This window comes from Fundulus heteroclitus, unplaced genomic scaffold (genome assembly GCF_011125445.2).
Source record: "Fundulus heteroclitus isolate FHET01 unplaced genomic scaffold, MU-UCD_Fhet_4.1 scaffold_148, whole genome shotgun sequence".
Classification (NCBI taxonomy): domain Eukaryota; kingdom Metazoa; phylum Chordata; class Actinopteri; order Cyprinodontiformes; family Fundulidae; genus Fundulus; species Fundulus heteroclitus.
Window position 1 is genome coordinate 49,397 of NW_023396560.1, and position 15,463 is coordinate 64,859.

The 15,463-nt window shown below is 39.0% G+C and overlaps 1 protein-coding gene across 1 annotated transcript; it reads right to left on the reverse strand.

Annotated features, from left to right (window-relative positions):
- Positions 1-888: 888 nt before the first annotated feature.
- On the reverse strand, positions 889-10,959 carry LOC105916008 (GTPase IMAP family member 7). Its single transcript, XM_036129234.1, has 4 exons — positions 10,941-10,959; positions 10,302-10,352; positions 8,241-8,360; positions 889-2,518 (listed from the first exon to the last, which is right to left on the reverse strand). Exons 1-4 carry the CDS (start codon positions 10,957-10,959, stop codon positions 1,752-1,754), a joined length of 957 nt encoding a protein of 318 aa, XP_035985127.1. The 3' UTR covers positions 889-1,751.
- Between the last annotated feature and the right edge of the window lie 4,504 nt (positions 10,960-15,463).

Sequence of the window (15,463 nt, forward strand, 5' to 3'; positions counted from 1 at the left end):
TGGTTATAATTATGGCTGAGAGATAATATAACTTTAGCTGCCTTAGTTCTGTACGGAAGCCAAAAGTGTTATAGAAGCTGTCTGTGTCTCATTTATCCTATTTTCTTCCATGGTCTGGATGAATACTCGATTCTGATTGGCTGCAGGGTGTCTGGTAAAAAGTGCTATAGAACACCTAAAAACATTTCTGGTCAAATAGCCTGATTGTTCTAAATTACTGGGCTGGCTCAAACATTAGCTCACAAACGTTAGCAAGACAGTTGATGCTGGTTACCTTGGCAACGCGTCAAGACGAGAGATATTAAATATTTCTCTCAGCCACTTCTTGTGAAAAACGTACGGTTATAACAGTGAAAAAAACATTACAGTGTTAATATTTCTATCCTGATCTATTATCCTGAATCATATTATTGTATTTATATAACTTGCCATATTTTAAATATTTACAACATTTTATGTTTTTTACTCCTCTTAAAGCTTTGAAAAATAGGTTCAAAAAAAGCATTTGTGTTCCTATGTAAACAAGGAACCACTCTGTATAATCTGATTGAATTTTGACTTTGGAAATTCATTAACTGGCACTATATACTTAAAATTTAACTAAACTAAATTGAAGGTTTTTTAGCACCAAAAAGAAAAACTCAGCTAAGGTGTTAAACACAAGGTGTGCTAATCATTTATTAACCCCCCACCTGTAGTTATCTAATTCTGCTAGGGAAACCTTTGTTCTGTGACACCATAAAACGGCTCACATTTTAACAAAATTGCGAAACCACAGAAAAGAAAAACTTTTTTTCTTGTTTCCTGAGACTGGGAAAATAGATTTATGATAAAGTACAAAAGTGCTTAGGCTGAATATTGTATCTGTTTAAATGTGTGAAATAAACACTCCAAAATATACACACCAGAAGATGATGGTGCACCCTTTGTGATAAGGACCATTAGTTTGACCTAAAGTACAAATCTGTATTTTTTTTAATCAGCCCACAAACATTAGCAAGACAGCTGACGAGAAGTCTTTAAAACCCTAAACATCTTGCTCAAATTGGGTCCAGGAAAAAGGGCTAGTCTTTAAGAGCTCAATAACCTTTGGAGCACATGGTACAACAGAAATGCATGAAGAGTAGGACACTAAACCGTTTTAGATTTTTGTGGCATATGAATACAATAACCCCTTCTACTTAGTCACCGATGTGGGCACTTAAACATCACCCACTCTCTGAGGTTCATGGCTTCCTCCTGCAAAAACTAGCACCTCCTCCCTTTAGCTTCTCTTTCTGTTCCTATGGCACATCTTATCCTGCTGCTGTGGCTGCTACTTTGGTTAATATTGCAGCTGTCTTCTCACTGTAATCTACTCCAATAGATAAAAACATTGTATATTGAGAACCATGAATGCCCACACCTGGTTTATCATTGAGTACATTTTCCAGATGCCTGGAGTACCATGTTTAGCTGTTCAAAAAAAAAATAAAAATACACACCATAGGAACGTCCAGCAATTACACTGTTCATTTCAGGAAAAACACAGGCTTCTTGTCTCAGAGTTAGACATGTTTTGTGCAGATTATCTAAATATACCCCAAAACAATATTTAAAGACCTTTTGAAAATGCTGTCAGAAACTGGTTAGTTTTATTAGAGTACCATTATTCAGATTACAGGAACATTTACAGTATACGTTTATGCAAAATTAGTCAATCATATAAAATCAATGAGACTGAATAAGATTATCGAAAAAATTGCACTTCTTCAGTTAAGTTTCAGGGTTTCCTCATACCGCTTGCAAAGTTTACCATAGTCATCATCTTTGCCTATCTGCTCTAAAAACTGACGGACTCCGCTCTCTAGGACGCGGTAGTATCGCTTCAACTCCTCCAACTCAGACTCCAACATTGTCACTACCTGCTCATGTTCCTCTTTGGCTTCACTCAACTGCCTCTCATAATCTGCCTTCACAGCTTTTATTTTCTCTTCCAGCACCTTCTCATAGTACTGCTTGATATCAAGTTCTCGCTGATCCAACATCTTCTTTGCCTCTTCATAGGTGTCATTTGAGTAAAACTGTCCTCCATTGTCATCTACCATCTCCTGGATCTTCTTTAGCAGAATCATAACTTGTCGACGATCGCTTGCTTGGAGGTTGTTGAACACATGGTATCTGTTTCCAGCCTTCTTTAAGATCTCTTGCAGGTCAGGAGGAGCATTCTTGAGCTTCTGATCAAAGTCTGACTTAATCTCATCACCATGGGTGAAGAGGATGATGGTGTACTTCCAGGCCTCCTTTCCAAACATCTCCTCCACCTTCATCACCGCCTCTCTTTCTTCTGCTGTAAAGGTTCCAATTTTGATAACCAACAGAATGGCATGGGGCCCTGGGGCTGTCATGTTGATGCATTTTGAGATTTCTCTCTTCACTGTTTCATTAGACTGATCGGTGTCAAAGAGACCGGGTGTATCAACAACAGAAACCATCCTGTTGAACACCTTTTCTCGTTGTTTGGAGCATTCAGTGGTCTCTGTAAATGGAAAATACAGGTTTATATGAAATAGTTAAGAGAAACAGAACTAAATTACATTTTTTGAGTCTTGATAAAAATTATTTGACCACCCTTGTTTTCTTCAATTTCTTCGCAGAAGTAATCAAAAACAATCAAAAACGAAGTTCTGTAATCAACTACTAACTTGTCTGTGTATCATGTAAAGAAAACAGACAGAAAACATGGACTACCTAAAAGCAGTGTTTTCGGCAGTATAATGTCACAGTTATTGATGTAACTACTTAAAGGTAGAGCAATGTCTATTTGTATTTTAGCCCTATCTTTACTTTCATCCCAAGAGCCAGGTTCTGCAGCCGAGGATCGGAACGCCAAGGTCCCCGCCCTCTACTGCGACCCGTTGCACAATGCACCCGACCCCTTTGGCCCCTCCGACAGGTGGTGAGCCCATCGGAAGGTGGACCCATGTCGCCTCTTCGGGCTGAGCGCATAGGCGCATAGATATATGTATATATTGAAGTGTATAGATATATCTATCTATCTATCTATCTATCTATCTATCTATCTATCTATCTATATATATATATATATATATATATATATATATATATATATATATATATATATATATATATATATATATATATATATATATATATAGAGAGAGAGAGAGAGAGAGAGAGAGAGAGAGAGAGAGAGAGAGAGAGAGAGAGAGAGAGAGAGACCACTAAGAATGTAAATGAGACATCATATGCCCATTCCTATTTCCTTTTTTGTACTTTTTCTCCATTGTGAGATCAATAAAGACTATCTTATCTTATCAGAGTGGGGCCCCGATGACCGGGCGAGGGAACACAAAATCCAATATTGTTGCTCGTCATAAGGGGCTTTTTGGGCTGCTCTTTGTCTGGTCCCTCACTTAGGACCTGTCTGCCTTGGGTGACCCTACTAGGGGCTTAAAGCCCCTGACAGCATAGCTCCTAGGATCATTGGGACACTCAAACCCCTCCACCACGGTAAGGTGGCAGCCCAGGGAGGGACCGGTCCGTTGTGGTGAAGAGAGAGCTGAGCCAAAAGGCGAAGCTCTCGATTTACCGGTCGATCTACGTTCCTACCCTCATCTATGGTCACGAGCTTTGGGTCGTGACCGAAAGAACGAGATCCCTGATGCAAGCGGCTGAAATGAGTTTTCTCCGTAGTGTGTCTGGGCTCTCCCTTAGAGATAGGGTGAGGAGCTCAGTCATCCGGGGAGGACTCAGAGTAGAGCCGCTGCTCCTCCACGTCGAGAGGAGCCAGTTGAGGTGGCTCGGGCATCTGGTCAGGATGCCTCCTGGACGCCTCCCTGGTGAGGTGTTCCGGGCACGTCCCACCGGGAGGAGACCCAGGGGAAGACCCAGGACACGCTGGAGGGACTATGTCTCCCGGCTGGCCTGGGAACGCCTTGGGATTCCTCCTGAGGAGCTGGCCCAAGTGGAGAGGGACGTCTGGGCCTCCCTACTGAAGCTGCTACCCCCGCGACCCAACCCCGGATAAGCAGAAGAAAACGGACGGACGAACGGACTTTCATGGGTGTGTTTCTTTTGCTATTTTCTTCTATTAACATGATGTTTTTCAATTGTTATCTGTGGTTTTATGATTTGTGATTCTATGATTCTTAATGTCAAGGAGGCCTACCTGGTTAAATAAAGATTATAATAAATGTGGTTCTGACAACACCAGCGTACCCTGTCTGTATGCAGCCTCATTCCTGACCTCCGACCATTGGATCAGACCAATGACATTGATACCATCCTCAAACTTCTGGAGTTTCACACACAAGTCTGCTGAGATGCAGTCATTTGTGTACAGAAAAGTGTTGGGAGTTAACACAACCCCTTGAGGGCACCAGTGCTGATGGTTCATGTATGGGAGAGGATGCTTGCACTGACAGGTGTGATCTGGGTGAGCTTCTGATGGATAGTGAATGGGTTGATGGTATTGAAGGCTGAGCTGAAGTCCACAGGCATACCAGTGCACATTCCTGGGTGGTTGAGATGGTACAGGATGGAATGTAGTCCAGGTTTACTTCATTATCTGCCAACCTGTTCCAATGGTAAGCAAACTCCAGTTGGTCCAGCAGGGGGTCTGTGATCTCCTTCAGATGCTTCAACACCAGGTGCCCAAAGGATTTCATTAGCACAGACATCATGGTGGCAGGCCTGTAGTCCTTTAACCGTGTGATGGTGCGTTTCTAGGGACTGGGATGACTGTGGAGTATTTAAGCAGCTTCCCACTTCTGAAGTATTTGGAAACGTTTTTTTCTAGTGCATGTATTGCGTATGCCCCTCTTTTTGTGGCAGGAGTGGTCACATGTTCCCAGGGGCACTAGGGTGAGAACGTGTGAATGAATGTGTGCCTGGTTTTCTGTTTGTCTATTTGTTAGGTTGGGTTTGAACTGCCCCCTCTTGTAGGGGAGATCTCAGGTCTCCCTTAAGTATGAAGCCTATCCATCCTGTCCTACTCTCCTCTATTAGGTAGTTCTGTGGTGGTCCTCGTGTCCGGGTACTCAGGTGGGCTCCTGGCGGCTATTTAGCGTGGCCTGGGCCCCTGTGGCTCAGTTGGGGCCCCCACCGGAGAGCACCCTTGGGCCTTGGATCCCTGGGCCCAAGGCTGGATCTGCTTCGACATAGCTGGTTGCCGGCAGAGCCTGCTGGCTCGCCCTTGTGGCTCCTAGGGGCTTCAAGGTGGTGGCTGTTGGGGGGTTTCTTGGGTCTTACCCTTGGATGGGGGACACAGCTTTCCCTGTTTTGGCTCCTATTGGGCACCTTTCCTGGGGTTCTGGTTCCCCTGCACCTGGAGTCTGCCTCGGTGCACTGGGGGCGGGTCTTTGGCTCCTTACAACCGCTATATATATATATATATATATATATATATATATATATATATATATATATATATATATATATATATATATATATATATATATATATATATATATATATATATATATATATATATATATATATTTAGGGCTGTCAAAATAACGCGTTCATTTTGATTAATTAATTTAAAAAAAAATAACGGATTAAAAAAAATAACGCAGATTAATCGGTGAGGCGCGCCTCCCTTGGGGGGGCGCCAAAGAGTCAAAGGGGAGGCGCGAGAAGACAAAGAAGAAGACAGCGCTGCCGCTCAACTCTGTGTAGCGATAGCCGTGCCTTCTGTTTGAGCGCGCAGGAACCAATCCAAGCGCGCAGTGAAACAACTCTCAACGCTCAGAACCGGTCTGGCACGGTCTGATAAACTCTTCTCAACCCACTGTCCTCGCGGTGAGTTCTATCTATACTCGCTACTTTGCTCGCGCGCACCTGCTCACCAGTTAAAGCCAATCACAGACAGTTTTTTTTTCATCCAAACAGAGTATGGCTTGCAAATACTGCATTCAGATTAATTAAATCAAAATGCTGCAGCCTTTGCCAGAAATTACAAAACATCACCGAGGGGTTGAAGAAAAACTAATAATAATATTAGAGTTAGTAAGTGAGGTGTGAAAAAGAGACAAAATGTTTTTGTCTCTTTTCTTTCCAGCTTCTGGGAGGTGATGGAAAAGTTTATTCTGATCATAATCATCATGAATGTCATCATTATTTAAAGAGCACTTTAACACGAGGTAAAACAAAGTGCCAAACATCAGAAATACATCAGATAAGAGATAACAACTATTAAAATAGCAATAAGTCTAAATTGTGTATAATTACCCTAAAAAGTAGATTGAAATATGGAATATGTTTACGTCCGTTAAATTCAGGTTATCTTTTTTTATTATTATTTCAGTTAATGTCTCCTGTTGACGTGAGTTCAGATTGACATTGGCGTCTGTTTAATTCAGTTTGTCTGCTGTTGAAAACAATTGTTTATGAATTTGATCTAATGACAGCTCAATTTTAAAACTAAGCCCTCTGTCTGTGATGTTTCAGTAAAAGTAGCATGTAAGATGGAAATATTTGGATGGATATTTTATGAATAGGCCTTTTTTATGAATGTACTTTGTTAAAAGAAATACAATAAAAAAACATGTGTTGGGCTACCAGTTGTTTTTGAAACACAGCATTCTAGGAACACAAAAGAAAGACGCATTTACTGCAGGGACCTGTGTGGGGTAGGTTTGTGGTTTGGGGGGGGGGGGGGAGGCGTGGTTATCTTTACCTATTCCAAGGGGAGGCTCACATTCAATTTATTTGAAAAGCCCTGGTATAGGGTAGTTCACTGCTATTGTTTTCATCCGGGTTTTTCGCGGCTGCGCGCCGGACTGGAAAGCAGAAGGCTAGCACAGTGGCAGACGCAAACAGAGCAAACGACGAGTTCTTGACGTATTTTTCTTCTTTAGATAATGTATGACAAGATCGTTTTAAGAGTAAGTTGATGGTATCAGATTGCCAGATAACATCCAGATACCGTCCAGATAACGAGTCTGTGAATGCTGGACAAACGATTTAGCCCAGCCCGGTGGCCAAATGCATTATCATTATTCAACGGATAATGCATTAGATACAGCCGATACTTTAATGTATCTAATGCTGATTATTCATTGAATCATTTGAATTTAAATATTTAAAATACTTTCACAGCAAAAATTATATGTGATTAATTTAGATTAATTAATTACAGAGTATGTAATTAATTAGATTAATTTTTTTAATCGATTGACAGCCCTAATATATATATATATAAACTCTCAAAAACACATATAGGTGCTTGGATTCAGTGACTTACAAAATCACTTCTACACTGCAAAAACAGAACTAGAAATAAGTAAAATGTTCTTAAAATGAGTATATTTGTCCTTTATTTGAGCAGGTAAATAAGATGATTTGCCAATGGAATAAGATTTTTGCACTTAAAATAAGAACAATTCATCTCAATCATCTTATTTCAAGTGCATGATGTCTAATTATCTTATTTTAGGGGTCAAAATACTCATTACATTGGCAGATAATCTTATTTACCTGCTCAAATAAAGGATAGATACACTAACTTTAAGAACATTTTACTTATTTTTAGATCCGTTTTTGCAGTGTATATAGAAAACCCCTACTATTATCTTTAGCTGTTACTTCATACATATATAAATTAATACTTTATATACTTCAGTGATGGGATCAAGGTGTTGGCTGTTTGTACCTACAATACCTTATTGGTTTGTTTTTTATGTTCTTTTTATATCTCTATTTGCAGCTGTAGACTCATAGGACGTTATATTTCTCTCTCCCTTTCCTGTCCTCTTTTTCTTTAACCTTTTCTCAATTTTAGCATTTTGTCTCATCTGTTTCTCTCCTTTTTTCTTTCTTTTACCTTCCTGTTTCATTGCCATTAGGGACAACCAATAGATACGGTGTTATCCCTGGAACTTGAGAAACCGAGGGGGGTCAGAGTTTTTACAGGCCGGCAGGTCCCACAGAGATCACATTTTTTAACCTCCTTTTTCTGAATAGATGATGTATTGACGACTTTCCCGGATGAAATAACCATTTTACCCAATATAACAAAAAGTGTTTCTGAACAGGATAACCAACTATAGTTTTACGTGATTATCAAGAAAACCATACTCTGATGAGCTACTTTTGTTATCGGTATGTTTGTCCAAGCAAATGTACCTTTAGTTGTACCAGAGATTAAAATGAACAAGAAATTTAAGAAAACAGGGGTGGTCCAATAACATTTTCCATTCCTGTATAATTATTTGATTCCTATATATGTGTGTTACCTGAGGAGTGTTTGGTTGCTGCTCTAAAGGCGCCTCTTCCTAATATAGTGTTTCCACTGGAGCTTTTTCCTGCATCCGTTTTTCCAACAAGGACTAGTCTGAAGTCTTGAACATCTGAAACTGGAAAAACAAGGCAGAAGTCAATTGCAAGAGATATATATATATATATATATATATATATATATATATATATATATATATATATATATATATATAAAGCCCAATGATTTTTACAAGTTTACAGCCCTATATAGTCCATCTAATGTAGAATAACTTTCCACAGCAATTCCACTGAATGCCTTTTGTATTCAGTCTACCAGGTTTGCACATCTAAAAATTTTAAATCATAAAATACACCACGTGTCCTTAATCTTGCTTGTCCTTTGCTTAACTTTGATCTTTCTTTGACTACCGAACTGAATGATGTAATTATTTATTACCTTTGGTAATTTATATGTACACATCATGTAGATGTGAAACCTCTTGATTTGCTTTATTAAAGCCTTATTAGTTTTTCAGTGCAATTCAATTCAATTGTATTTATATAGCGCCAATTCATGAAACATGTCATCTCAAGGCACTTTCCAGAGTTATATTCAATCAAATTTTTGCGTGTCAAAATACAAGAAAGCATACTGGCATCCATTTTTAGGGTGCGCTCCATCCATCCATCCATTTTCTAACACGCTTATCCCTATTGGGGGCGCGACGGTTGCTGGTGCTTATCTCCAGCTGTCAATGGGCTAGAGGTGAGGTACAACCTGGACAGGTCACCAGTCAATCGCAGGGCAACACAGAGACAGACAACCATTCACACACACACTCACACCCAAGGAGAATTTTAGAGAGGCCAATTAACCTAACAGTGATGTTTTTGGACTGTGGGAGGAAGCTGGAGTACCCGGAGAGAACCCACGCATTCACAGGGAGAACATGCAAACTCCATGCAGAAAGACACAGGGCAAGGGTAGGACTTGAACCCAGGACCTTCTTGCTACAAGGCAACAGCACTACCTTTTTAGGGTGATTTCTCTTAAATCCAACACTTATGAGCATTTCAGGGTATCTGTGTTTTGTTCATGTAGCCAGTGGAGGAGCAAGGAAACCAAGCCTTATGGAAGTACAACCATGCTACAACCTGACCATTTCCCCAGACAGTGATTTTTATAATGTTCCTGTAATATATAACAGTTTTTATTAAAAGTAACAAGTCAACTTCTTCTGCGACAGACTGGCAACCTGTCCAGGGTGTACCCCACCTCTCGTTCATTGAATGCTGGAGATAGGCACCAGCACCCCTCGCGACCCCATGAGGGACAAGCGTGACGGAAAATGAATGAATGGAAATCAACTTCTTCTATTAGTACATTCATGTCTCTGCTGCTAATTTGAAATGCTGTTTAGCTGATATGTATCTGTGTGTAAGACATGTTGAAGTTATTTAATGTTAAGCAGAAATCCAGAAAAATGACAGGAAATGTATGATTTTGCAGAGTGGGCATTCCTGTCTGACCTGTGAGCACTAGGAGGTTGGCTGTTTTACACCAACTCCCAATATCGTTGTTTTTGAACTGGCTGAGAGGTTTGAAGCGGTTCAGTCTCCTATTCCTATGGATAACGTTCAATGTTGAATTTGTGCTGGTTCTCCCAGAAAAACCATTTGGGGGATATATTCCTCTTTTTTAAAGACACGACGACCTGTAAGGCCTTAATAAAGCTTTTTGCTGTTTCGGTCTGGATGGAATTTCCAGTTCTCAAGTCTGGCTTTCTTGACAAGTGTATGACATACTGGTTAAACTTGATAACAAAACTGGATAAAACACACAAACAACCAGAAATCATACTGTCATGTTCTATTTATGGCATGTGTTCAATAAATCTTTTTGTTCATTATTTGTGAAATTTCTTATTTGTGATTACCAGTATTATTTGTGATACAGATTTTTTTTCAATAGTGGAGAAAAGACAGAAGAAATTATCAACATTGTATATCAACAATAATGTAAAATGTGATTTTAAAGCATTCATAAAAGCTGGAACGGGGCGAGGCCCTCGTCAAACCTTTAGGAGGTTCATCCTTGCTGTGTCTTCGGACCCTTCCCGTTGCTGCACCTTAAGAAAGGAAACGAGCAGATCAATGGCCTTAGACAATAGTTTACATTTTAAAATTCATAATACACACACGACACTCCTGATGTCATTAATGGATCATTACTCATTTTAATAATCTTCGATAATAACAATCAAGGCTATATTAGTAACAAAATAGTTAAAGTGAAAGTGACAGCAAATTAAAAACGGCCTCACACATCTAAATATGCCCAAACGGACACAAAATAATCTATAATATCCAAACAAACCGAACATTGTTAGGGAAAAACAGGTTTTCGCTATATTACTTTAAGTTATCTAAGGTTCTGAACGCATTTGAGTGTTTTAAAATTTGTCCCAGACACTTACCACGCTTTGGTTTTAGATTTCAACTACCAAACTCAAAGAATAACACAAACTCACCAGCTCCTTTCTCCTCTGCCATCCAAACAAACTGAGCATTGTTAGGGAAACTAGGTTTTCGCTATTTTAAGCTATCTAAGGGTCTGAACCACTGAACGCGTTTGACTGTTTTAAAAGTTGTCCCGGATACCACGCTTTGGTTTTAGATTTCCACCAACAAACTCTTAAAAAGTCACACAAACTCACCAGCTTCACTCTCTGCCATCCTATCTGTAGGTCTGGTGTCTGAAATTTTCTGTCGATAATTTACAGTTCCGCGAAAAAAAGACAAGGGCCGTTTCTCAATATGCGTTCTTGGGCGTTCTCGTGTGCTCGTGACACGTCATCAGCCTCAGCCCGAGCACTGTTCCAATCATAGACATAGGCCGTTTCTCAATTCACAAGAACGCGAGTCCGTACTCGCGTTCTCGTCAAGTCTGTTCTCGGTAAGAACACAGGAAGATCGGACTTGACGAGAACGCGAGCACGCAGCACCACAGACATATATACGTAGACGCGTCATAGGGCGCAGGTTCGCACGTCAACGTCACCGCCATATTGTATGTGGCAGAAAAAAGTTGAGTTCTGTTATTGTGAACGTGGATCAGAGAAGATGCCTCATTCCTGTGCTGCAATAAATACACACACACACACACACACACACACACACATATATATATATATATATATATATATATATATATATATATATATATATATATATATATATATATATATATATATTTGTGTGTATGTGTTATGAATATAAGGATCAATTTGTTAAATCTAAAATTGTGGTCTTCATTATTTCATAAAACCGTGTCACATGTGAACCTTTAGACTTTTTGGGTGAGTATTAAAGAGGTAAAATTAATAACATGAGGAAAAAAAGTCCTACGTGAATAAAGTGAAAAAATAAACAAACAAATGTTATGATAAAAACATCATATTATGACAATTAAGGGGGAACATTTCCAGAATAGTCACAGTTTGCAGAATTATTCCACTCCTGGAGTAATAGGGCCAGGTTAGATTATTTTAAATATTTTTATTCTTTACGGGAATAAATTCAGGAGAATGAAGCTAAAGGGATACGAAAATAAACTTGTAATATTACAAAAAAAATACTACGAATACAAAGTATATTCAGAGATTAAAGTCCCTCTGATACTGTTTAAGTGACTGAGTAACTGCAGATTTGCCACATTTAAGATGGCGGACGCTCTGACGCATCGCAGCATAGGCAGAACCCGCCCAATGACGCGTCTACTCTTAGGCCGTTTCTCAATATGCGTTCTTGAGCGTTCTCGTGTACTCGTGTACTCGTGACACGTCATCAGCCTCAGCCCGAGCACTGTTCCAATGCTGAGAACGCCAAATCGAGAACGCGCCGAATTCCCCGGATGTTGTTCTCGCCCGCCCTCTTTATCGAGCATGCATCAGAGCAGACTTGTGCGTTCTTCAGACTGACCGCTTGCCCAGAATGCACCGCGGCCGCAGCTTGATTCGAGACGGCGCAAACAGAGCTCACAGCGGTAAGTTAAAAAATTCCCTTTTCTGCTGCTGTTGTTGTTCAAAAGTACGTTTTAAGATCGTTTGAGGCGAGAACAATATCCTTTTAAGTTTTCTCTATGTGGCCTGTTTACAGAGTTAGTGCGTAATTTTTAAAAAAAGTAGTGTGCATAATACTGCTGGTTCTGATTTATTTGTTTTGTGTTTATCTGACTGACGTGTGTTACTTTATTAACTCAATACTTGCTGGAATAAATTGTAAATGTCTCCCTAGGACGGCAGCAGCATATAAAATAAATAAATAAATACATTCTATAAATGTTTTTCCTATCTAAGTGAGTTTCTTCTGAGTCATGACACGAATAATTGAGAGGAGAAAGAGGGAAAGAAAATAATAGTAATAATAGTATATGAAAAAACTGACATTTATTTTATACAAATGTTTTATCTTTGGAACAGAATGAAGGTGTAATATATTCAACAAATTATTAACAGTTACTAACATGGTTTAAAACAATGAAATAACTCATTAAGATCTTATACAAACAGACAATGCCTATAAACTTACAATTAAAAATAATTGGTGGAATGGAAATTAATTTGCGCATTATTTTATGTATTTTTCCAGGTGGTGAAAACAAAAGAAATGAAGCAGCATGTGAACATGACTACAACTGATCTACATTAGGTCAGGTGTAGTCATGTTCACTTAAACATGCAGCCAGCTGGAGCAGCATTCTGTCTTCAGCAAACGTGAGGCGGACCTCCAGCACCTTGAAGAAGATGAAACGCCACCGTGTCTTCAGAGCACCAAAGACACGCTCAATGATGTTTCTCGCCTTGGCGTGGTGCCTGTTGTAGCGTGCCTCCACTTGAGGCCTGTACCAAATATAAAATTAACTTGTAATTTAGGTAATATGCTGATCTGTCTTAATCTTCTATCCAATTAATATCATCTATCAATTGTGTGTCATTGCTGGCTCTATTTAAGGACAAGAAGGTAAGAGATCTTACTGGCTAGCTGTTTCCCTATAGGATGCTCCACAGGCCAGCCAGCAGAGGGTCACCAGCACCTCTATCTCCTGTGGCCATCCATGGACCTTCTGGATGGGCAGCAGCTGAAGGAGGAGGACGATGGTGGACCTGTTTAGCCTGAAGGCTGGTTTCAGGTCCCCTTCATTAAAAAATATTTGGAGGATTGGCACAGAAGTGTTTATCCTCACATATTTTGTTTCTGTTTCTTCCTGTAAATAAAAAATGCCAAATGTTAATTGTTTTTTGTCACGTTTTCTATGCATAAAACTATACCTGTTTAACATGCAGATTATTATAGTTCTCAAGAAAGAAAAGATAAAATGTATAGTGTTGTAAAACTAGTCAAGTATAGTAAATAACAAATGGCTTCCCTTCTCTGGTATTTTTACCATTTCACTGAAAAAATGGGCTGAACTAACTGCACATAATTTATAGATTAATCACTGTAAAGGTGGACAGACATAAAAATGTGTTTTTTTTTTTCCTTTCTTAATGATCAATGCTGTGAAGGTCAGGAGGTGCAATAAAGTAGCTTAACCCTACTGTTATTAATGTTAAAACTGGGTCTTCATTTTGATTAATTATAGGAAAAATAGTCACAATTTCAACCTGATCACGTTTTTAATATCATCATCAATGTTTTTTTTTTTAAAGATAAAAGTAGGAAATAGGCTGTCAATCTTAAAATGCCTACCAGTTGGCAATAGATGGGTGAGCAAAGCCTGCCTTCTGAGCCTCCTCTGCTGCATCAATTTTCTCCTTGCACGGATTTGCCTCCTCAACTGCATCACCTCCTCTTCAGCCTGCTGGTAAAGCTGACCAACAACCGAAGCAACAGCAATATTGCTCGTATCGCTCATTTTGCTTCTACAAAGTGCTGATTTTTAAAGAACATTCAATCGCTTCTATAACTAGAACAATTACAACTCCCCACAAAGAAATTCACGCTACTGCTGGTTTTATACCCACAGTTCTGTAATTATTTTAGATATTTTTTATACTTTTTAGAAATTAATTTAAATAAAAAACGTTTTCAATAATATATGATGGTGTAGTGTATAAATAGTTTTGAACGTTAAAGGAATGCTCAAGCGCTGTGGGTGTGATGACGTCACGAGTATACTTCTGTTCCAATACACAATACGTGCTGCGTGCTCGGTTCTCGTCAAGTCCGATCTTCCTGTGTTCTTACCGAGAACAGACTTGACGAGAACGCGAGTACGGACTCGCGTTCTCGTGAATTGAGAAACGGCCTTATATTATGTCTATCATATCTTATTGAAAACGTTTTTTATTTAAATTAATTTCTAAAAAGTATAAAAAATATCTAAAATAATTACAGAACTGTGGGTATAAAACAAGCAACAGCGGGAATGTATTTGTGGGGAGTTGTAATTGTTGTAATTGTAGAGGCGATTGAATCTTCTTTAAAAATCAGCACTTTGTAGAAGCAAAATGAGCGATACGAGCAATATTGCTGTTGCTTCGGTCGTTGGTCAGCTTTACCAGCAGGCTGAAGAGGAGGTGATGCAGTTGAGGAGGCAAACCCGAGCAAGGAGAAAATTGATGCGGCAGAGGAGGCTCAGAAGGCAGGCTTTGCTCACCCATCTATTGCCAACTGGTAGGCATTTTAAGATTGACAGCCTATTTCCTACTTTTATCTTTAAAAAAAAAACCATTGATGATGATATTAAAAACGTGATCAGGTTGAAATTGTGACTATTTTTCCTATATTAATAAAAATGAAGACCCAGTTTTAACATTAGTAACAGTAGGGTTAAGCTACTTTATTGCACCTCCTGACCTTCACAGCATTGATCATTAAGAAAGGAAAAAAAAAAATTTTTTATGTCTGTCCACCTTTACAGTGATTAATCTATAAATTATGTGCAGTTAGTTCAGCCCATTTTTTCAGTGAAATGGTAAAAATACCAGAGAAGGGAAGCCATTTGTTATTTACTATACTTGACTAGTTTTACAACACTATACATTTTATCTTTTCTTTCTTGAGAACTATAATAATCTGCATGTTAAACAGGTATAGTTTTATGCATAGAAAACGTGACAAAAAACAATTAACATTTGGCATTTTTTATTTACAGGAAGAAACAGAAACAAAATATGTGAGGATAAACACCTCTGTGCCAATCCTCCAAATATTTTTTAATGAAGGGGACCTGAAA

What these genes read in the sequence shown, in the direction of transcription:
- LOC105916008 (XM_036129234.1), bottom strand. An exon ending in CAAGGATGAACCTCCTAAAG is followed by an intron (nt 8,361 to 10,301) that starts GTTTGACGAGGG and finishes TTGTTTTTCCAG; the next exon opens with TTTCAGATGTTCAAGACTTC. An exon ending in AGCAACCAAACACTCCTCAG is followed by an intron (nt 2,519 to 8,240) that starts GTAACACACATA and finishes TTCCATTTACAG; the next exon opens with AGACCACTGAATGCTCCAAA.